Source organism: Muntiacus reevesi, chromosome 7, assembly GCF_963930625.1.
Source record: "Muntiacus reevesi chromosome 7, mMunRee1.1, whole genome shotgun sequence".
NCBI lineage: Eukaryota > Metazoa > Chordata > Mammalia > Artiodactyla > Cervidae > Muntiacus > Muntiacus reevesi.
The window spans coordinates 50,837,357-50,860,357 of NC_089255.1; the positions used below are offsets into that span (position 1 = coordinate 50,837,357).

At 40.3% G+C, this 23,001-nt stretch overlaps 1 protein-coding gene and 1 pseudogene across 2 annotated transcripts in view; both read right to left on the reverse strand.

Moving 5' to 3' along the window:
- Positions 1-5,363: 5,363 nt before the first annotated feature.
- Positions 5,364-5,430, reverse strand: LOC136172756 (U6 spliceosomal RNA; annotated as a pseudogene).
- Positions 5,431-6,194: 764 nt separating this feature from the next.
- MYZAP (myocardial zonula adherens protein) overlaps positions 6,195-23,001 on the reverse strand; it is a 115,903-nt gene continuing 99,096 nt past the window's right edge. For both annotated transcript variants that reach the window (XM_065940610.1, XM_065940609.1), the window contains one exon: positions 6,195-7,117. In XM_065940610.1, coding sequence (XP_065796682.1) covers positions 7,106-7,117 — 12 coding nt within the window. In that variant the 3' untranslated portion in view covers positions 6,195-7,105. The remainder of the gene's footprint in view (positions 7,118-23,001) is intronic.

Genomic DNA, 23,001 nt, shown 5'->3' on the forward strand with positions numbered 1-23,001 from the left:
TAGTATACCAATAAAGTAGACTCCAGCTAGCTGTCAGAAACATCAGTGTAGCTCTATACATCTGTACCTATATAGAATGCTGTAGTGTGTAAGTGAAATGTGGTTATCGACCATAGGTAACACTTTCCAAGTGCTTACTGTGCACCCTGCACTATTCTTAGAACCCCACAGATATTAACTCATTTCATCTGCACACAGTGACAGTTGGGAAGGAACTGTCAGTGATCCCATTTTACAGGGGCTCAAAGAGGTTCTGTGATTTGCTCAAGGCACACACTTATGACTAAGCTGAGATGGTCTCAAGAGCCTGCATTCCTGAGTACCATGATTCTGCTTCTGTATAGAGTCCTGTGTATTCTAAAACAATAAATGGCCTGTGTGTGTGTGTGTGTTTAAGAAAGTCTGGAAGGATTGGAATGAGAATATTAATTGAGGCATTATTATAGGAATACATTTTTTAATAAATTCAGAGTAAATTTGCATGTGATATTAGAGTTTTTCTCTCCAGTTCTACATGAAACCTGTGCTTATGAGGAGGTTGAAGAACAAACGCCACTCTGTCTCAGACGGTAGATTGAGTGTCACTAATTTTGACACCCTTTTGACAAAGGATAAGAAGGATCAGCTCTGGGTTTTTTTTTTTCAGTTTCAAGTCTATATCACTGAGGAAGTCCCTTCAGTGGTCTTTCTGAATAGTTCAAATAATGTTTAGAATTCTCTAAATGTTGCAGGTATATTTAAAAATTTATAAATACAAAAGACCCGGGGCTAGACCACCTTTAATATTATAGAATGTTTCCTAGCATTCTTTGAATTTAAAATTACTGATTTTTTTTCCCTTTTTTGGTTGTTTTAAGAAGGAGGGTGTGGAGTGTTTGCCGAACAGTCTTTCTTTCTTGCTCTCACCAAAACTGACATTTTTTACACCACCACATTTCATTTAGAAGCTGTTTCCCCACCAGCTTCTCCAGGGGCCCAGGAGTTCCCAGAACCCTCTGCCACTCTGAGTCCTGCTTCACTACCTCCTGGGCCCAGGATCTGCCTTTTCCTGAAATTCTCTTCCTTGACGCTGCGCTAGGAAAAGGCTTCTCTTGCTAAAGCATCTCGGAGAAGGAAGGTAGCCAGGACTCAAGAGCAGTGCTTTAAGACACACCTCCGGATGGCAGGACCCTCCTGTGCACCAAGTCCCAGGACAGGCCTCTGCCTGACCTACCTCAGTCGGCACTCAACGTTAGCCTATCAGGTAGGTGTGATTTTTTTTTTTTAATTAAAGTGCAGTTGATTTACAGTGTTATATTAATTACTGCTGTACAGCGAAGTGATTCTGTTATAGATATATTCCTTTTTATATATTCTTTTCCATTGTGCTTTATCATAGGATATTGAATATAGTTCTCTGTACTACACAGTAGAACCTTGTTATTTATCCATTATATATACACACACACACACACACACACACACACAACCAGTTGGCATCTGCTAATCCCAAACTCCTACTCCATCCCTCCCTCCAACGCTCTCCTCCTTGACAACCACCAATCTTTTCTCTATGTCCGTGATACTGTTTCTGTTTCATATAGGTTCATTTGTGTCATATCTTAGATTCCACAGATAAGTGATATCATAGGGTATTTGTCTTTCTGACTCACTTAGCATGATCATCTCTAGTTCCATCCATGTTGCTGCAGATGGCATTACTTTGTTCTCTTTCGTGACTGAGTAGTATTCCATCATCTATGGACTGCATCTTCGGTATCCCTCCACCTGTAAATAGACGTCCAGCTTGTTTCCGTGTCTTGGTTACTGTGCCTGGTGCTGCTATGGACACAGGGGTGCCTGCCTCTTGTTGAATTAGAGTTTTGTCCAGATCTATGCCTGGAAGTGGAATTGCTGGATATATAGTAATTCTATTTTTAGTTTTCAGAGAATCTTCCATACTGTTTTCCACAGTGGCTACCCCAACTTACATCCTCACCAGCAGCCATAGGAGAGTTTCCTTTCTTCACACCCTGCCCAGCATTTTTTACTTGTTGACTCTTTAATGATGACCATTCTGACTAGTGGGTGCTGGTACCTTACTGTAGTTTTGACTTGCATTTCTCTAATAATTAGTGATGTTGATCATCTTTTCAAGAACCTACTGGTCATCTATATTTCTTCTTTGGAGAAATGTCTGTTTAGATCTTCTGCCTGTTTTTCTTTTTTCCTCCTTAATACTTACTTCTTTATCTGGCTGTGCTGGGTCTTAGTTGTGGTAGACAGGACCTTCCATCTTCATTGTGACATGAGGGATCTTTAAGTTGTGGCATGTACTCTTGATTGCAGCATGTAGGATCTAGTTCCCTGACTAGGGATCAAACCCAGGGCCCCTGCATTGGGAGCACAGCCTGCAACTGGACCACCAGGGATATCTCCTCCTTTCTATTTTTCAGTTGGGTTGTTTGCTTTTTTTGTTATTGTGTGAGCTGTTTGGATATTTTGGAAATTAAGCCCTTCTTGGTCGCATTGTTTGCAAATATTTCCTCCCATTCCATAGGTTATTTTGTTCTTTGTTTTCCTTATGGTTTCCTTTGCTATGCAAAAGCTTGTGGGTTTGATTAAGTCCTATTTGTTTTTGTTTCTGTTGCCTTGGGAGACTGATCTAAGAAAACATTGGTACAGTTTGTCAGAAAATGTTTTTCCTATGATCTCTTCTAGGAGTTTTATAGTGTTATGTCTTTATGTTTAAGTCATTGGTACAGTTTGTCAGAAAATGTTTTTCCTATGATCTCTTCTAGGAGTTTTATAGTGTTATGTCTTTATGTTTAAGTCTATAAGCCATTTTGAGTTTATTTTTGTGTAAAAAATATGGAACACTTCATGAACTTGTGTGTCATGCTTGTTGTTCAGTCACTCAGTCATGTCTGAATCTCTGTGACCCCAGGGATAGCAGCATGCCAGGCTTCCCTGTCTTTCACTGTCTCCTGGGGTTTGCTTAAACTCATGTCCACTGATTCGGTGATGCCATCCCACCATCTCATCCTCTGCCCTCAATCTTTCCCAGCATCAGGGTCTTTTCCAATGAGTTGGCTCTTTGCATCAGGTGGCTGAACTATTGGTACTTCAGCTTCAGCATCAGTCCTTCCAATGAATATTCAGGATTGATTTCCTTTAGGATTGGCTGGTTTGATCTCCTTGCTGTCCAAGGGACTCTCAAGAGTCTACTCCAGCACCATGATTCAAAAGCATCAATTCCTCTGCACTCAGCTGTCTTTATGCTCCAACTCTCACATCCATACATGGCTACTGGAAAAACCATAGCCTTGACTGTGTAGACCTTTGTCGGCAAAGTGATGTCTCTGCTTTTTATTACCCTATCTAGGTTTGTCATAGTTTTTCTTCCAAGAAGCAAGCGTCTTTTAACTTCGTGGCTGTAGGCACCATCTGTGGCGAGTTTGGAGCCCAAAAAAATAAAGTCAGCCACTGTTTCCACTTCCATCTATTTGCCATGAAGTGATAGGACCGGATGCCATGATCTTAGTTTTCTGAATGTTGAGTTTTAAGCCAACTTTTTCACTCTCCTCTTTTACCTTCACCAAGAGGCTCTTTAGGTTCCTGTTAGCTTTCTGCAGTTAGGGTGCTGTCATCTGCACCACCCTGAGTTTATTGATATTTCTCCCAGCAATCTTAATTCCAGCTTGTGCTTCATCCAGTCTGGCATTTCACATGATGTACTCTGCATATAAGTTAAATAAGCAAGGTGACAATATACAGCCTTGATGTACTCCTTTCCCAATTTGGAACCAGTCCGTCGTTCCATGTCAGGCTCTAACTATTGCTTCTTGACCTGCATACAAGTTTCTCAAGAGGCGGGTAAGGTGGTCTGGTATTCCCATCTCTTGAAGAATTTCCCGCAGTTTGTTGTGATCCACACAGTCAAAGGCTTTAACATGGTCAATGAAGCAGATGTTTTTCTGGAATTCCCTTGCTTTTTCTGTGATCCAACAGATGTTGGCAAATTGATCTCTGGTTCCTCTGCCTTTTCTAAATCCAGCTTGTACATCTGGAAGTTCTCAGTTCACATACTGTTGAAGCCTAGCTTGAAGAATTTTAAGCATTACCTTGTTAGCACGTGAAATGAGCACAATTGTGTGGTAGTTTGAACATTTCTTTGGCATTGCCCTTCTTTGGGATTGGAATGGAAACTGACCTTTTCCAGTCCTGTGGCCACTGCTGAGTTTTCCAAATTTGCTGGCATATTGAGTGCAGCACTTTAACAGCCTCGTCTTTTAGGATTTGAAATAGCTCAGCTGGAATTCCATCACTTCCACTAGCTTTGTTCATAGTAATGCTTCCTAAGGCCCACTTGACTTTGGACTCCAGAATGTCTGACTCTAGGTGAGTGATCACACTATCATGGTTATCCGGGTCATTAAGACCTTTCTTGTACAGTTCTTTCATGTATTCTTGTCACCTCTTCTTAATCTCTTCTGCTTCTTTTCAGTTCAGTTGCTCAGTCATCTCTAACTCTTTGTGACCCCATGGACTGCAGCACGCCAGGCTTCCCTGTCCATCACCAACTCCCAAACTTGCTCAAACTCATGTCTATCGAGTCAGTGATGCCATCCAACCATTTCATCCTCTGTCATCCCCTTCTTCTCCTACCTTCAATCTTTCCCAGAACCAGGGTCTTTTCTAAGACAGTTCTTCATGTCAGGTAGCCAAAATATTGTAGCTTCAGCATCAGCCCTTCCAATGAATATTCAGGACAGATTTCCTTTAGGATTGACTGGTTTGATATTCTTGCTGCCCAAGGGACTCTCAAGAGTCTAATCCAACACCACAATTCAAAAGCATCAATTCTTCAACACTCAGCTTTCTTTATGGTCCATCTCTCACAAACCATAGCTTATGGATCTTCGTTGGTAGAGAGATGTCTCTGCTTTTTTCTTTTAGGTCCATAGTATTTCGGTCCTTTATTGTGCCCATCTTTACATGAAATATTCCCTCAATATCTCTAATATTCTTGAAGCAATTTCTAGTCTTTCCCATTCTATTGTTTTTCTCTATTTCTTTGTTTTGCATTGTTCACTGAAGAAGGCTTTCATATCTCTGCTTGCTATTCTTTAGAACTCTACATTCAGTTGGGTATATCTTTCCCTTTCTCCTTTGCTTTTTGCTTCTCTTCTTTTCTCAACTATTTGTAAGGCCTCCTCAGACAACCTTTTTGACTTCTTGTATTTTTCTTGGGAATGGTTTTGATCACCACCTTCTTTACAGTATTATGAACCTCTGTCCATAATTCTTCTGGTACTCTATCAGATCTAATCCCTTGAATCTATTTGTCACTTCCACTGTATAATCATAAGGGATTTGGTTTGCTTGCTGAGGGGCCATGCTAATCTTCTGTATATTGTTCCAATTTTAGTATATGTGCTGCAGAAGCAATCAGGTAGGCATGATTATCCCCAGTTAGTAGAACATGAAGTTGATATTCAGAGAGCTTTGACGACACGTCCAAAGTCCCAATTTAAATACATATTTGACTTCAAAATATGTCATTTCCTCTTGACACTATGCTGACTTGTGGTCATTTACTCAACTGAGTTACTTTGCTTTCTTTCTTTGGCTCTTTTTTGTTTTTTTTTTTAAAGGTAAGGGGTAGGGAGTTTGGGTGGGCTTCCTTAGTAGCTCAGCTGGTAAAGAACCCACCTGCAATGCGGGAGACCTGGGTTCGATCTCTGGGTTGGAAAGATCCCCTGGAGAAAGATAGATCCCCTGGGGTGATACTCACTCCAGTATTCTTGTCTGGAGAATCCCCATGGACAGAGGAGCTTGGTGGGTGACAGTCCATGGAGTAGCAGAGAGTCAGACACAACTGAATGACTAGCCACAGCACAGGGAGTTTGGGCACACAGGAGGATTTTTTTTTTTTTTTTTTTTAGTAAAAATGATCTTAATGTTTTATAAACATGAATGCATCTTAATCTTTCTAGAAGGTAAGTTAACTAGATAAATTTCGGGGTTTAAATACATACACACAAACACACACACCCTCTTGTACAGTTTGTAAATGATTCTAGGGGCTCTACTGATTGAAAGATTATGGTGCCCTAACTTGAACAGTCCAGAACCTGGTTCTGTTCTTTACCCCTCTACACGGTCATAAATGACACACAATGACAGCAGCAGTAGAACAAAATATATGGCATTTATTAAACATATGTGACATAGGTTATAATGTCAAAGTAGAGCATGCATGAACAAATTATTCATTCTTTTAATGAAAACACTAATTGATACTGAAAATATTAAGTGATTAAATTTCTACAACATCCAAAATTCTCTTTCATTTAAAGTGAGAAAGAAAAAGTAAATCACAGGTTGAAGAAATACAGTGATTTCAGCTGGCCCCATAAAGGCATAAGGCACAAATTAAACCAAGGGATTAGCACATCAGAATGAAGCGTGTCTGCCCTCACAAGGACTGACTCCAGTCGAGGTTTCCACGCCCCTGCACGGGTCCTCGGCACCTGCCCCTTCCTTCCTGGGGTCACATTTCCCCAGGTGCCCATGCTCCTATGGACAGGCTTCCCTGTAGCAGAGAAACACTGCCTCTAATACTTTTACAGGTAAGTAAAACCTTCATGCTGTAACAAATGATCCTGGCATGAGTAGCATGAAATTTCAAGTTAATACCCTTTTTCCTCCCAACCGAAGTCTAGTAAAACAGAAAACAAGAGACTTGTCCTGCCAGCACTCAAGTGTCTACATGGAAAGCTAACGCCAGCCCAGGACAGCAGGGTACACACATACACCGGTTGGGAGTTTGAAAAACGACCTTGAAATCTCTCTCTCCTGCCCTCCCCCCTCCACCTCCACTTTGCCTCATATTTTAGAAGTGGAGCAAAACCTCAGCAATTTCCACTGGGACTTAAAACAGTGTACAGGAGGAAGCAACAGTCACCCTTTCCAGACTTCAGGCTGCAGGGTTCCAAGGCCTTTGTCCATCAGTGAAAAGTGCATGTCTCCAAGTGCTTAGGTCAGCGTTTTCTTCGTGGTCAACTCTAGGACTCGTGTGTATGGGGTATAGTTCCTGGAAGGCATTGCGATCTCACGAGTCCTACCTGTTTGGCTGAGAAATGAAAGAAGGCAAATTAGGAATATGAAACAAAACTCACCATTTGCTTCATGTGATAAGATAACTCTAGGAAATCCTTTTTCAACACTTAAAAATAGACTGCAGTAATATAGTTGAGTATTTCATTTAAATATTATTAGAGGGACCATGATTTTTAGTTAACTTTAAAAAAAAATTATTTAGAGGATAATTGCTTTACAGTATTGTCTGGTTTCTGCCATACATCAACATGAATCAGAATTCATAAATATTCCCCTCCCTCACAAACCTCCCACTCCTTTAGGTTGTCACAGAGCGCCAGATTTAGCTCCCTGTATTATACTAGCAAGTCCTCATTGTTGTTCAGTCACTTAAGTCGTGTCCGACTCTTTGTGACCCCATATGGACTGCATGCCAGACTTCCTTGTCCTTCACTCTCTCCCGGAGTCTGCTCAATGGAATCATGTCCATTGAGTCAGTGATGCTATCCAACCATCTTGTTGTCTGTCACCCACTTCTCCTCCTGCCCTCAATCTTTCCCAGTATCAAGATCTTTTCCAGTGAGTTGGTGCTTCGCATCAGGCGACTAAAGTATTGGAGTTTCAGCATCAATCCTTCCAATGAATATTCAGGGTTGATTACCTTTAGGACTGACTGACTGGCTTGATCTCTTTGCTGTCCAAGGGACTTTCAAAAGTCCTCTGTCCATGGGATTCTTCAGGCATGCATAGTAGAGCGGGTAGCCATTCCCTTCTCCAGGGGATTTTCCTGTCCCAGGGATCAAACTGGTTTCCTGCATTACAGGCAGATTCTTTACCATCTGAGCCACTAAGGAAGCCCTCAACTTTCCATCAGCTATCTAGTTTACATATGGTAATGTATATATTTCCATGCTCCTCTCAAGTATTGGAACTTCAGCTTCAGCATCAGTTCTTCCAATGAATAGTCAGGGTTGATTTCCTTTATGATTGACTGGCTTGATCTCCTTGCTGCCCAAGGAACTCTCAAGAGTCTTCTCCAGCACCACAGTTCCAAAGAATCAATTCTTCGGTGTCAGCCTTTTTTATTGTTACACATGCACATATATTCCTTTTCTGATTCTTTTCTCATATAGGTTGTCACAGAATATTGAGCAGAGTTCCCTGTGTTATATAGCAGGTCCTTGTTGATTATCTTTGTTATGTATAATAGAGAGTATATGCTAATCCCAAGCTCCTGATTTAACCGCCCCCCACATTTCCCCTTTGGTAACCTTAAGTTTGTTATTTTATCTCCAAGTCTGTTTCTGTTCTGTAAATATGAGATTCACATATGAGTGGTATCATATGATATTTGTCTTTGTATGACTTACTTCACTCAGTGTAATAATTTCTAAGTTCATCCATGTTGCTGCAAATGACATTATTTCATTGTCATGGCTGAGTAATATTCCACTGTATAAATGTACCACATTGTTATTGATTCCTTGCTTGATGGACGTTTAAGTTGCTTTTATGTCTTGATCGTTGTATATAGTGATGTAATGAACATTGGGGTGCATGTGTTTTTTTTGGAATTACGATTTTCTTTGGATATATGCCAAAGAGTACAATTGTTAAATCATATAGTCGTTCTAGTTTTAGTTTTTTCAAGGAACCTCCATACTGTTTTCCATAGTGGTTGTACCAATTTACATTCCCACAAACAGTGTAGGAAGGTTCCTTTTCTCCACTCTCTCTCCAGCATTTACTGTCTATAGTCTTTTTGATGAGGCCATTCTGACTTAGTTGAGGTGATCCCTCACTGTAATTTTACGTTTCTCTGATAATTATTATGTTGAGCATCTTTTCATGTGCTTTTTGGCCATCAGTATGTCTTCTCTGGAGAAATGGCTATTTAAAGCCTCTGCATATTTTTTGGTTGTTTTTTGTTTTTTTATCTGACATAGAGCTGTGTGAGCTGTTTGTATATTTTGTAGATGAATCCCTTGTCAGTTGCTTCATTTGCAAATATTTTCTCTCATTCTGTGGATTGTCTTTTTGTTGTTTATGATTTCCTTTGTTGTGCAGAAGCTTTTAAGTTTAACAAGGTATTTGTTTGTTTTTATTTTTATTTAATTTTATTTTATTTTTATTGACGTATAGTTGATTTACAATGTGTGCCAATCTCTGCAGTACAGCAAAGTGGACTCAGTTATATATAGACATTCTTTTTCATATTCTTTTCCATTATGGTTTATTATAGGATATTGAATATAGTTTCCTGTGTTATACAGTAGGACCCTGTTGTTTATCCATCCTCTGTATAATAGTTTATATCTGCTAATCCCAAATTCCCAGTCCTTCCCTTCCCCTTGGCAACCACAAATCTGTTCTCTATGGTCTATGAGTCTGTTTCTGTTTCATAAATAAGTTCATGTGTCATATTTTGGATTCTACATGTAAGTGATATCATGTGGTGTTTGTCTTTCTTTTTCTGACTGACTTTAGTTAGTATGCTAATCTCTAGTTGCATCCACATTGCTGCAAATGGCATTATTTCATCCCTTTTATGGCTGAGTACTATTCATTATATGTATACATGTACTGTGTCTTCTTTATCCATTCATCTGTTGATGGACATTTAGGTTGTTCCCATGTTTTGGCTAATGTGAACAGTGCTGCTACTAACAGTGGGGTATGTGTCTTTTGGGATTAGAGTTTTGTCTAGCTATATGCCTGGGAATGGGACTGCTGAATCATATGGTAATTCTGTTTTTAGTTTTCTGAGGAACTTCCACAGTTTTCCATAGTGGCTACACTAACATACATTCCCACCAACAATATAGGAGGCCTCTCTCCCCACATTCTCTCCAGAATTTGTTGTTTGTTGGCTTTTTTCCCATTATTCAAGTGTATCTTTTTTTAAAACAATTTTTAATTGGAGGGTAATTGCTTTAAGTGCTTCCCCAATGGCTCAGCTTTACAATGTTGCATTAATTTCTGCAGTACAACAACATGAGTCAGCCATAAGTATACATATATCCCCTCCCTATTGAGCCTCCCTCCCATCTCCCACCATCCCACCCCTCTAGGTCATCACAGAGCACCAAGCTGAGCTTCCTATTTTTTTAAATTTATTTTTTAATTGGAGGAAAATTGCTTTACAATGTTGTGCTGGTTTCTGCTGAACAGCAGCACAAATCAGCCATAATTATACATATATATCACCTCCCTCTTGAGCCTCCCTCCCCTCTAGTCATCACAGAGCACCAAGCTGGGCTCCCTGTGTTACATAGCACCTTCTCACCAGCTGTTTGTTTTACACGTTAGTATATATATGTTCACCCCACTCCAGTACTCTTGCCTGGAAAATCCCATGGACGGAGAAGCCTGGTAGGCTGCAGTCCATGGGGTCGCTACGAGTTGGATATGACTGAGGGACTTCACTTTCACTTTTCACTTTCATGCATTGGAGAAGGAAATGGCAACCCACTCCAGTGTTCTTGCCTAGAGAATCCCAGGGACTGGGGGAGCCTGGTGGGCCGCAGTCTATGGGGTCGCACAGAGTCAGACACGACTGAAGCGACTTAGCAGCAGCAGCAGCGTATGTATGTTAGTGCTACTTTCTCCATTCATCCCACTCTCCTTATGCCACTGTGTCCACAAATCTGTTCTGTATGTCTGCGTCTCCATTCCTTCCCTGAAAATAGGTTCATTAATACCATTTTTCTAGATTCCATATATGTGCATTAATATATGATATTTTTCTCTTTCTGACTTAATTCACTCTGCATAACAGACTCTAGGTTCATCCATCTCACTAGAACTGACTCAAATTCATTCTTTTTACAGCTGAGTAATATTCTGTTGTATATATGTACCACATCTTTATCCATTTATCTGTCAGCAGACATCTAGGTTCTTCCATGTCTTAGTAAGTAGTGCTATTGTGAACATTAGGGTACATGCATCTTTTTGAATTATGGTTTTCTCAGGGTATATGCCCAGTAGTGGGATTGCTGGGTCATATGGTAGTTTTATTCCTGTTTTTGTTTTTTTTTTTTTTTTAAGGAATCTCATATTGTTCTCCATAGTGCCTGTTATCAATTTACATTCCCACCAACAGTGCAAGAGGGTTCCTTTTTCTCCACATCCTCTCCAGCATTTATTGTTTGTAGATGAGGTTTGATACAGCGACTTCCCACTATCTATCTATCTTATACATGCTAATAATATATATATTTCAGTGTTGTCAGTTCATTCCACCCTCTTCTTCTCCTCCTTCCCCTTGTATCCACATCTGTCTCTATTCCTGCCCTGCAAATATGTTCATCAGTACCATTTTTCTAGATTCTATATGAATGCTTTAATATACAATATTTTTATTTCATTTTTTAATTGGAAGATAATTGCTTTATAATGTTGTGTTGATTTATGACATACAACAACATGAATCAGCCATAAGTATATATATGTCCCCTCGCTTGTGACCCTCCCTCCCTGCTCCCATCCCACCCCTCTAGGTCATCACAGAGCACCAAGCTGGGCTCCCTGTGTTATATAGCAACTTTTATATAGTAAAATAGCTATCTGTTTTACACGTGATAGTGTATATATTCCAGTGCTACTTTCTCAATTCATCCTTCCCTCTCCTTCCCTCACTGTCCACAAGTCTGTTCTCTACGTCTACATGTCCCATCCTTACCTGCAAATAGGTTCATCACTATTTTTCTAAATTCCATATATATGCATTAATATTCGATACTTGTTTTTCTCTTTGACTTAACTTCCCTCTGTATAATAGGCTCTAGGTTCATCCACCTCATTAGAACTGACTCATATTCGTTACTGTTTATAGCTGAATAATATACCATTGTGGATATGTACCACAACTTCCTTATCCATTCATCTGTCGATGGACGTCTAGGTTGCTTCCATGTCCTGACTGTTGTAAATAGTGCTGCAATGAACATGGGTACATGTGTCTTTTTCAGTTATGGTTTTCTCTTCATATATGCCTAGTAGTGGGATTGCTGGGTCATGTGGTAATTTTATTCCTAGTTTTTTAAGGAATCTCCATACTGTCTTCCATAGTGGCTGTATCAGTTTACATTCTCACCAACAGTGCACAAGGGTTTCCTTTTCTCCACACCCTCTCCAGCATTTATTGTATGTAGATTTTTTTGATGAAGGCCATTCTGACCAGTATGAGATGATATCTCACTGTAGTTTTGAATTGCATATTGAGTGCCGAAAAATTGATGCTTTTGAACTGTGGTGTTGGAGAAGACTCTTGAGAGTCCCTTGGACTGCAAGGAGATCCAACCAGTCCATCCTAAAGGAGATCAGTCTTGGGTGTTCATTGGAAGGACTGATGCTGAAGCTGAAACTCCAATACTTTGGCCACCTCATGCAAAGAGTTGACTCATTGGAAAAGACCCTGATGCTGGGAGGGATTGGGGGCAGGAGGAGAAGGGGACAACAGAGGATGAGATGGCTAGACGGCATCACCGACTCGATGGACACGAGTTTGAGTAAACTCCAGGTGTTGGTGATGGACAGGGAGGCCTGGCGTGCTGCGATTCACGGGGTCGCAAAGAGTCGGACACGACTGAGTGACTGAACTGAATAATAAGCAGTGTTGAGCATCTTTTCATGTGTTTGTTGGTTATCGATATGTCTTCTTTGGAGAAATGTCTGTTTAGGTCTTCTGCCCATTTTTTGATTGGGTTGCTTTTCTAATATTGAGCTGCATGAGCTACCTGCTGGTATATTTTGGAGATTAATCCTTTGTCAGTTGTTTCATTTGCAATTATTTTCTCCCATTCTGAGGGTTGTCTTTTCATCCAGTTTATAGTTTCCTTTGCTGTGCAAAAGCTTTTAAGTTTAGTTAAGTCCCATTTGTTTACTTTTATTTCCATTACTCTAGGAGGTGAGTCAAAGAGGATCTTGGCTGCGCTTTATGTCAGAGTGTTCTGCCTGTGTTTTCCTCTATGAGTTTTACAGTTTCTGGTCTTATGTTTAGGTCTTTAATCTATTTTGAGTCTGTTTTTGTGTATGGTGTTATAAAGTGTTCTAATTTCATTCTTTTACAGGTAGCTGCCCAGTTTTCCCAGTACCACTTACTGAAGAGACTATCTTTTCTCCACTGTATACTTTTACCTCATTTGTCAAAGATAAAGTGCCCATAGGTGCAGAGGTTTGTCTTTGGGCTTTCTAGCCAGTTCCATTGATCTGTATTTCTGTTGTTGTGCCAGTATCATATTGTCTTGATTACTGTAGCTTTGTAGTAGAGTGAAGTCGAAAGGTTGATTCCTCCAATTCCATTTTTCTTTCTCAAGATTGCTTTGACTATTCAGGGTCTTTTGTGTTTCCCTACAAATTATAAAATTTTTTCTTCTAGTTCTGTGACAAATGCCATTGGTAATTTTATAGAGATTGAAATCTGACTTTACAACCCAAAGCAATCGTCATTTTCATACTATTGATTCTTCCAATCCAAGAACGTGATATCTCTGTTTGATATCTCTCATCTGTTTATATCATCTTTGAGTTCTTTCATCAGTGTTATCTGCATAGAGATCATTTGTCTCCTTAAGTAGGTTTATTTCTAGGTATTTTATTTTTTTTGTTGCAGTGGTGAATGGGATTGTTTCCTTAATTTCTCTTTCTGATTTTTCATTGTTAATGTATAGGAATGCAAGGGATTTCTGTGTAGTAACTTTATATCCTGTGACTTTACTAAACTCATTGATTAGCTCTTGTGATTTTCTGGTGGTATCTTTAGGGTTTTCTATGTATAATCTCAATGTCATCTGCAAACAGAGTTTAAGTTCTTCTTTTCCAGTTTAAATTCCTTTTATTTCTTCTCTGATTGCCATGGCTACAACTTCCAAAATTATGTTGATTAATGATGATGAGAGTGGGCATCTTTGCCTTGTTCCTGATCTTAGAGGAAATACTTTGTTTTTTCACCATTGAGAATAATGTTTTCTGTGGGCTTGTCTTATATGGCCTTTATTATGTTGAGGTAGATTCCTACTGTGCCCATTTTTCAGGAGAGATTTTATCAAATGTGAGTTGAAGTTTGTTGAAAGCTTTTTCTGCATCTGTTGAGATTATGATATGGTTTTTGTCTTTCAATTTGTTAATATGGTGTATCACATTGATTGATTTGCATATATCAAAGAATCCTTGCATCCCTGGGATAAACCCCACTAGATCATGATGTGTGATCCTTTTAATGTGTTGTTGGATTCTGTTTGCTAGTATTTTGTTGAGGATGTTTACGTCTGTGTTCATCAATGATATTGGCCTGTAGTTTTATTTTTTGTGTGATAACTTTGTCTGGTTTTGGTATCATGGTGATGGCGGCCTCATAGAATGAGTTTGGGAGTACTCCTCCCTCTGCAGTTTTTTGGAAGTGTTTGAGAAGGATAGGTGTTAGTTCTTCTTTAAATGTTTGATACAATTCACTGTGAAGCCATCTGGCCCTGGGCTTTTGTTTGTTGGAAGGTTTTTGATCACAGTTTCAATTTCAGTGCTTGTGATTGGTCTGTTCATAATTTCTGTTTCTTCCTGTGTCAGACTTGGATGCTTGTACTTTTCTAAGAATTTGCCCATTTCTTCCAGGTTGTCTATTTTATTGGCATATAGTTACTCGTAGTAATCTCTGTATTTCTGCATTGTCTGTTGTAACTTCTTTTTCATTGTTTGTTGACATTTTAATGATGGCTCTTCTGACTGGTGTGTGTTGGTACTTCATTGTAATTTGCATTTCTCTACTAATTAGTGATGCTGAGCATCTTTTCATGTGCCTACTGGTCATCTGTATTTCTTCTTTGGAGAAATGTGTATTTAGGTCTTCTGCCCGTTTTTCCATTGGGCTTTTTGTTGTTGTTGTTGTCTACTTATATAAGCTGTTTGTGTATTTTGGAGATTAAGCCCTTGTCTGCTGCATCATTTGCCAATATTTTCTTCCATTCCATGGATTGTCTTTTCATTTTTTTATGGTTTCCTTTGCTGTGCAAAAGCTTGTAAGTTTACTTAAGTCCCATTTGTTTATTTTTGTTTTTATTTCTATTGCCTTGAGAGACTGATCTAAGAAAACATTGGTACAATTTAATGTCAGAGAATGTTTTGCCTATGCTGTCTTCTGGGTGTTTTATGGTGTCATGTCTTGTGTTTAAGGCTTTAAGCCATTTTGAGTTTATTTTTGTACATGATGTGAGGGTGTGTTCTAATTTCATACATTTATATGCTGCTGTCCAGCTTTCCCAGCACCACTTGCTCAAGAGACTTTTTCCCCATTTTATATTCTCTTCTCCTTTGTTGCAGATTAATTGACCTTAGATATGTGGGTTTGTTTTTGGCCTCTGTTCTGTTCTGCTGATCCATATGTCTGGTTTTGTACCAATAATACACTGTTTTGAATACTGTATCTTTGTAATATTGTCTGAAGTCTGGGAGAGTTATGCTTCCTGCTTTTTTCCCTTAGGACTAGCAATTCTGGGTCTTTTATAATTCCATACAAGTTTTTGGATTATTTTTTCTAATTCTATGAAAAATGTCATGGGTATTTTGATAGGGTTTGCATTAAATCTGTAGACTTGTTTATGCAGCATGGCCATTTTAATACATTACTGATCAGAGATGTATTAATATGTGTTTTGTTACCTGAACATTATTGACTAGAGATGTTTCAGTATTTATTTACATAACAAGTCACCAGCCACAGGTGTTAGTTTCTGCAAAAACCCCCTGGTCAGTAATGTGTTAACAGTATTAATTCTTCCAATCCAAGAGCATGGGATATCTTCCCTTTCGTTGAACTCTCTTTAATTTCCCTTATTATTGTTTTATAATTCACAGCATAAGTCTTTCATCTACTTGGTCAGGTTTATTCCTTTTTTTGGTGCTATTTTAAAAGGTTTTTTTTTTTTTTTTACATTTCTTTCTGATTTCATTGTTAATGTAAAGAAATGCAACCAATTTTTGAATGTTAGATTTAAATCCTGCTACTTTGCTGAATTCATTTATTAGCTCAAGTAGTTTTGTGTGGCATTCTTAGGATTTTATATATATATATATGTGTGTGTGTGTGTGTGTGTGTGTGTGTGTATATTACTGTTTTATATATATATATAACATATATTACTATGTTCTATATATAACATATATAGAACATATATTACTATGTTCTTGGCATACAGTGACAATTTTACCTCTTCCCTTCCAGTTTGCATACCTTTTATTACTTGTCTCCTGTGGCTAGACTTCCAGGACTATGCTGAATAGAAGTGGTGACAGTGAGCATCCTTATTTCACATTTTTGCAGGGAAGCTATTACCTTTTCACCATTGAGTATTTTATTGGCTGTGGATTTGTCATAAATGGCTATTATGTTGAGATATGTTCCCTAGGAGGTGGATCCAAAAAGATACTGCTGCTATTTACATCAGAGTGTGTTCTGTTTTCCTCTAGGAGTTTTATAGTATCTGGCCTTATATTTAGGTCTTTAGTTCGAATTTTATTTTTGTGTATGATGTTAGGTAGTGTTCTAATTTCATTCTTTTACATGTAGCTACCCAATTTTCCTAGCACCACTTATTGAAGAGACTGTCTTTTTTCCATTGTACAGTCATTTGGATAGTACTGTTTCCAATCCCAGGATATGGTATACCTTTCCTTCTTTTTCCTTTTGTCCTACCCAGTTATGTGGAGATTTTCTCGCCCTTTCCAAAGTCTGAGGTCTTCTTTCGGCATTCAGTAGATATTCGGTGTAAATCAGTACACTTGTAGATGTATGGTTAATGTTTTTGTGGGAGAAGGTGAGCTCCATGTCCTTCTCTTCCACCATCTCGAACCCCCTTCTCCCTGGAGCCAGACAGCAATTTTAGCAACTTAAGGTTGCTAGGTATCCATGATTCAGAAAAATTAAAAAAAAACAAAAACCCATGCATTCAGGAGCTCACAGTTAGATGGGAAAGATACATACTTAAATAGTCGTAATGTCTTAGGTACTGTATAAAGACATAAGGAGCTATACTGGATGCTCTGTACTTGCCTGTTCAGATCCATCCCCCTTCTCCACTCCACCCTATACCCTGGGAGCTGACCAGAAGGTGGACATCAGTGGACACCCACACCCTTTACCTTCCTGCTGGTCTGGGCCCGTTAGGAGGTAGAGGCAGAGAATGAGAGAATGGAGCACAGGGAGCCCATGTCATCTGCCCCCCTCTGCTCGACCACAGTTTAGTAGTTGGCAACATTCCTCTAGCAAAGGCTATGCTACAGCTCACCCCTTCATCTCTTCTACCGGCTTTCTCTCCCCATCTCTTCAGGCCCAGGCTGGACACAGCTTCCACTGTCACTAGCTCCAGAGCAAGCCAGGGTCCATTTTTTATTTCCCTAAAAGCTGCCCTCCAATTTGTACACAGTCGTTTCATTTAAGTGTCTTCCGTCTCCCCTTCCTGCCAGGACCCTGAGCAGCACAAGAACAAACACATTATGGGCAAACTGAGGGCAGAACAAGTTAGCTTCGCTGGGAGGAAGTCAGCCCTAGGAAGGTGACTCCTGAAGGATGCCTAGGCATTCCTCAGGTGAGTGAGGAAGAATTCCAGGCAGAGGCAGTACAGGCAAAGAAGGGTGAACACAGAGGCCACAGTGTAAAAAGGAGACACATTTAGCCAGAGCAGAAGAGTTCAATGTGAAAGTGGCAGAAGATGAGGTTGGGGTAGAAGGGGGAAGAAGGGCCCTCTGTGCCCTTCTAAGGGGTTCAGAATGAGACAGTGAGCCACTGTAGGTTTTTAAGGACAGGATATGCCCCTATTTTTATTCTAGCAAGATTCCTTGGCACCTCTGAGGATTGACTTAGTCTAGAAGCCGGAGGTTATTTAGCAGAGTTTTGCTATTTAGAATGGGAGAGAGACCATGAGAACCCAAACTGTAAAAATCACACTGGAGGTAAAGCAGCAAGGGAATGTTAAGATGACATTTAGGAGGCAGAAGTAACAATTTTGTGATTAAAATGGAGAAAATGTCCCATTTCTTTTTCCTCATAGACATATAACTACCTTTCTCAGTTTCCCTTGCACTTTGGTAGACCACATGACTCTACAGGCATAAATGATTTCTGTTACTTGCAGGTTTAGCCCATATCCATTTTGCTGCCAAAGATATTTTCCTGAGAGGACAATTGGAGCATATTACTATTCTTCAAACTCTTCATTTTCCCCCTTGCTTCCTGGATGGACTCTCATCTCCCCTGCAGGGTGTAAAGGCCTCCACCATCTACTGTTCTGTCTCCTGCCTGGCCTCTCATTTACACACCGCTTCACAGTTCTGCCATCCTCAGCTGTCCCCTCATCAAATCAGTCTGATGAATTCCTACCTGTATTTCAAGAATCAGACCTCGTCCCCTGATTCTCCACAGCAGTGATAGACACTGTCATTCCTTTCTCTGTGCCCTCAGTTTCCTTGAGCAGCTCTGCTCAGTTTTCTCCTTCCACAAGGTTCACTTTTGCTAAATTTGCCCATCAGTGACACCTCCCATTGGGCTTCTGTGGTGGTGCAGTGGTGAAGAATCCACCTGCCAATGCAGGAGAGTAATACCTTGCCATTTGCAAAACATGGATGGACCTTGAGGACATCAGGGTAAGTGAAATAAGCCAGACAAAGTATCTTATTCATATGTTTTTTAAAAAAAAACAAACACAAAAACACAGATACCGAGAAAAGATGGATGATTGCCAAAGGAAGGGGTTGGGGGATGGGCGAAATGGGTGAAGGGGGTCAAAAGGTACAAACTTCCAGTTATAAAAGTCATGAGGATATAATGTACAGCATAGCAACTATAGGTAATAATACTGTATTGCTTGAGAGTTGCTAATAAATCATCACAAGAAAAAAGTTTTATAACTATATACAGCTACCCAGGTGGCCCAGCAGTAAAGAATCTACCTGCAATGCAGGAGACGCAGGTTCGATCCCTGCATTGGGAAGATCCCCTGGAGAAGGAAATGGCAACCCACTCCAGTATCCCTGCTGGGAAATTCCATGCACAGAGGAACCTGGCAGGCTACAGTCCATGGGGTTGCAAAGAGTCAGATACAACTGAGTGACTGAACAACAACGACGACAACAAACACCTATTACCGTGCGGTGATTTTCAACTATGGTTGGGAAACAACTTCTTAATAAGGTGTATTACAAAGGCTTCTAAAGGGTGTGGGGGATGTTAATCTTCACATAACTCTCCCCAAGAGATTCAATGTCTTTTCGACACTCTCCTCCCCTTGAAAAGGACTGTCACAGAGGCTTGTGACACTCCTGGAAGTATCTCACTGCACCTGCTGGTCTGCACATCCTCTGCTAGCTATAATTTCATGAAGTGTGAAAACCACATCTTGCTTATCTTCATGACCTCAGCAGCTCACTCAGGCCAGACACAGAACTGCCACTACACAGATGAATGACGAAGGGAACCAGAGGACGATGGATTTTGAGGAACGAGTGGTACCAATTTCACCGTCACCTGCTACAGAGAGGAATCCACAAGACAGAGCAGTTGAGGAGCCCCCAGTGACCCGACCAGGCAGTTGAGTGGAGTGCCAGGGGCATGAGCCAGGTGGCAGTTGGTGCCAACTCCTGTGAAAACTCCACAGAACAGAAACAGTCTCTGGTGACGCTATCCTAAAAGCCCATAAAGTTCAGAAATATTTATAAAGGTGAACCCTCTCGGTTTCAGAAACAGGCTTTCACATCTCAATCTTTCAAAAAGAAGTGAGGTGAGTTTTTTTAGTTGATCACTAAGAAACAACAGGATTTCAAGAACATAAATAATTTCAACCACAGAATGAAAATTCAGCCATTTTCTTTAACACATTAAGGCTATTGTTAACCTTTTATTAATCCATAAAGGGGCAGTTCCCTGGGGCAAACAAAAGCAGAGTCAGCAAATAATGCCTTGACAAAAAGCTACTTTGTGTTCTGGTTTCTACAACAGAAATATGAAAATGTAGGCATTTTAAAGTACTTACTATGCGCTGGGAACTTAGGACTGCAAGTAATATTTTTCATTAAAATGTACCTATTAAGACATGAGTTTACTGGAGACTGAGTTTCACTAAGGGACAAAAGAGAGAAGTCTCTTTTCTTTTGATATTTTGTTTTCCACTTCTCTCTTTGAAAGCTAGTTGACCTAAAATTGCTCTCAATGGCCTTAATTAATATATAGCAAACTTGTCAAATCTGACTCGTGAATTTTGCCTTTAATTGGGTGTTTAGAAGCCCCTGGCATCATGGTGAAAGCCTTTGAACCCTTCCCTCTCTTCTTGCTTTCCAGAAATCTATGCAACACAAAGATGAGACAAAGGAGGAGAAGAATTTGAGAAGGAGAAACTGGAGGCTGGGGAAGTGGGAGTAGAGAGTATGGAGCAAGTCATGAAGGGAAAAGCCAGCCCCACTCCAGTGAGTCCAGGTGCAAAGCTCAAAGGTGAGAGCAGAACACTGAACTTACGGCAACTGGGACTGTGGTGATGGTATCAACAGAAATATGCAAACATGGCCATATACACTGGATACTTTATATCTGAATCATCTTAGCAAGTTTCAGTAGGAATTGCTATCAAAATCTTCCCCTAGGTAAGGAAACTGAGATTCAAAGAGGTTAGGCATTAGTCCAAAATTACAGATATACCCAGCGGCAGATCCAGGACCCAAACCCAGGGCTGATTTCCAAGCCATTGCTCTTAACCACAATTAGAGGATCTGACTTTGATGGAAAAAAACGTGCTCAGCTATGGATAGGGTGGGTATGAAGATGAAGTGGTGCCACTAGGCAGCCAGGAGTGAGGACTTGTAGGCAAGAGAGGTGTGAGCTACCTAAGCTCTTCAAATCTCGGTTTCCTTACCTAGGGGAAGATTTTGATAGTCAACTGACTTCCAATTAGAGCTGCTCAGGGAGCATAGAAAAAATAGAGCAGCTCTAATTGTTAAGTCAGTCATGTTTCACTCTTCACAACCCCATGGGGCTGTAGCCCACCAGGCTCCTCTGCCCGTGGAATTTCCCAGGTAAGAATATTGGAGCTGGTTGCAGTTTCCTACTGCAGAAGATCTTCTCTACCCGGGGATCAAAGCTGGTTTCCTGCTTGGCAGGCAGATTCTTAGCCACCAAATGCTGTTAGCAGTAGCACAGCATGTGAAACCGGCAGGTTACGGGCCGCAGGCGCCACACAGGGCCACAGCAGCACGGGCTTTGTGCCCAGGGCCTGGGGCACACTGCAATGCCTGCAACACAGCTGACCAAAGGCCTCATCAACCACTGGGGCTTCCAGAGTTCTACACGGTGTCTGGTGTAAACCACTGACAGCTGAAAACTTCAACACATACTGCAGCACGAGCCACTCGATTAAGCTGTCAACCAACCCACCCAGTCAAAAAAATGGGCAGGAAACCATAATAGACGTGTCTCCAAAGAAGAAGAAATACAGATGGCCAGGAGGCATATGAAGAGATGCTCAACATCACTCATTCTTAGAGAAATGCAAACCAAAACTACCATGAGGTACCAACTCACCGGTTAGAACAGCCATCATTAAAAAGTCAACAAACAACAAATGCTGGAGAGGATGCTGAGAAACGGAACCCTCCTACCCTGTCAGTGCAAATGTAAGTTAGTGCATCCCTGATGGAGAGCAGAGATTCCTCAGAAAACTGAGAAGAGAATTACCATATGATCTAGCAGTGCCACTCCTGGGCATATATCTGGACAAAACTCTAATCCAAAAAGACATGCACCCGATGTTCACAGCAGCACTATTCACAACAGCCACAACATGGAAGCAGCCCAAGTGTCTATTAACAGATGACCAGATAAAGATGCGGTACGTATTTACAACAGAATACTTACTCAGCCATAAAAGAGAACAAAAGAATGCCATTTGCAACAACATGGATGGACCTAGAGATTATCATAGTAAGTCAAGTAAGGGAAAAACAAATAACACTCATATGTGGAATCTCATTTTTAAAAGGTGATACAAACTTATTTTGGAGAAGAGAATGGCAATCCACTCTAGTATTTTTGCCTGGAGAATTCCATGGACAGAGGAGCCTGGCAGGCTACAGTCCGTGAGGTTGCAAAGAGTCAGACACAACTGAGCAACTAACACACAAACTTATTGACAGAACAGCAGCAGACTTATGTCAACAACTTAGAGTTCCCAGAGGGGGCGCACCAGGGATAAGGTGAACACACGGACACTGCTATGTATAAAAACCAGGAGCTCGGGATGAACGCACGGGCACTGCTATGTATCACACAGATACCCAACAGAGACCTACTATATAGCATGGGGAACTCTATTCAATATCCTGTGATCGCCTGTATGAGAAAAGAATTAAAAAAGAATGAATACATGTATAACTGAATCACTTTGCTGTACCTGAAAGTTACACAGCATTGTAAATCAACTATACTCCAATAAAATGTTTAAAAAAAATACTTGATACCGTGTCTCATATGTAAAATCAAGTTTTGATTTAGATAATAGGAATACTAGCTATTTATTAAGTTCTTAACTGCAGTTACCATGCTAAATTCTTTACATACATGTTTTCATTTAATCCTCATAACAGTCCAATATGACTTGATACTGTCATCTTCATTCCCATAGTAAGGATGAAATCACAGAGGATTAACGGAGACTGAGGAACTGGCGCAGGGCTGTGCTCAGCTGGCTGGGCAGGGGCCCCCAGAGCCTGAACCTTCCCAGCTGGAGGGTACGGCAGAAGACCCAGAAGGAAGAACAGAACTCACCTGCATAACAGGCTTAATTCATTACTTTTTATGGATCTAAGATAGTTGGGGAGCCTGTTTTTAAAATATTCTTGAAAACACCATGGAATCTTTTATTAGTTAGATGCCAGTTTGAAGTC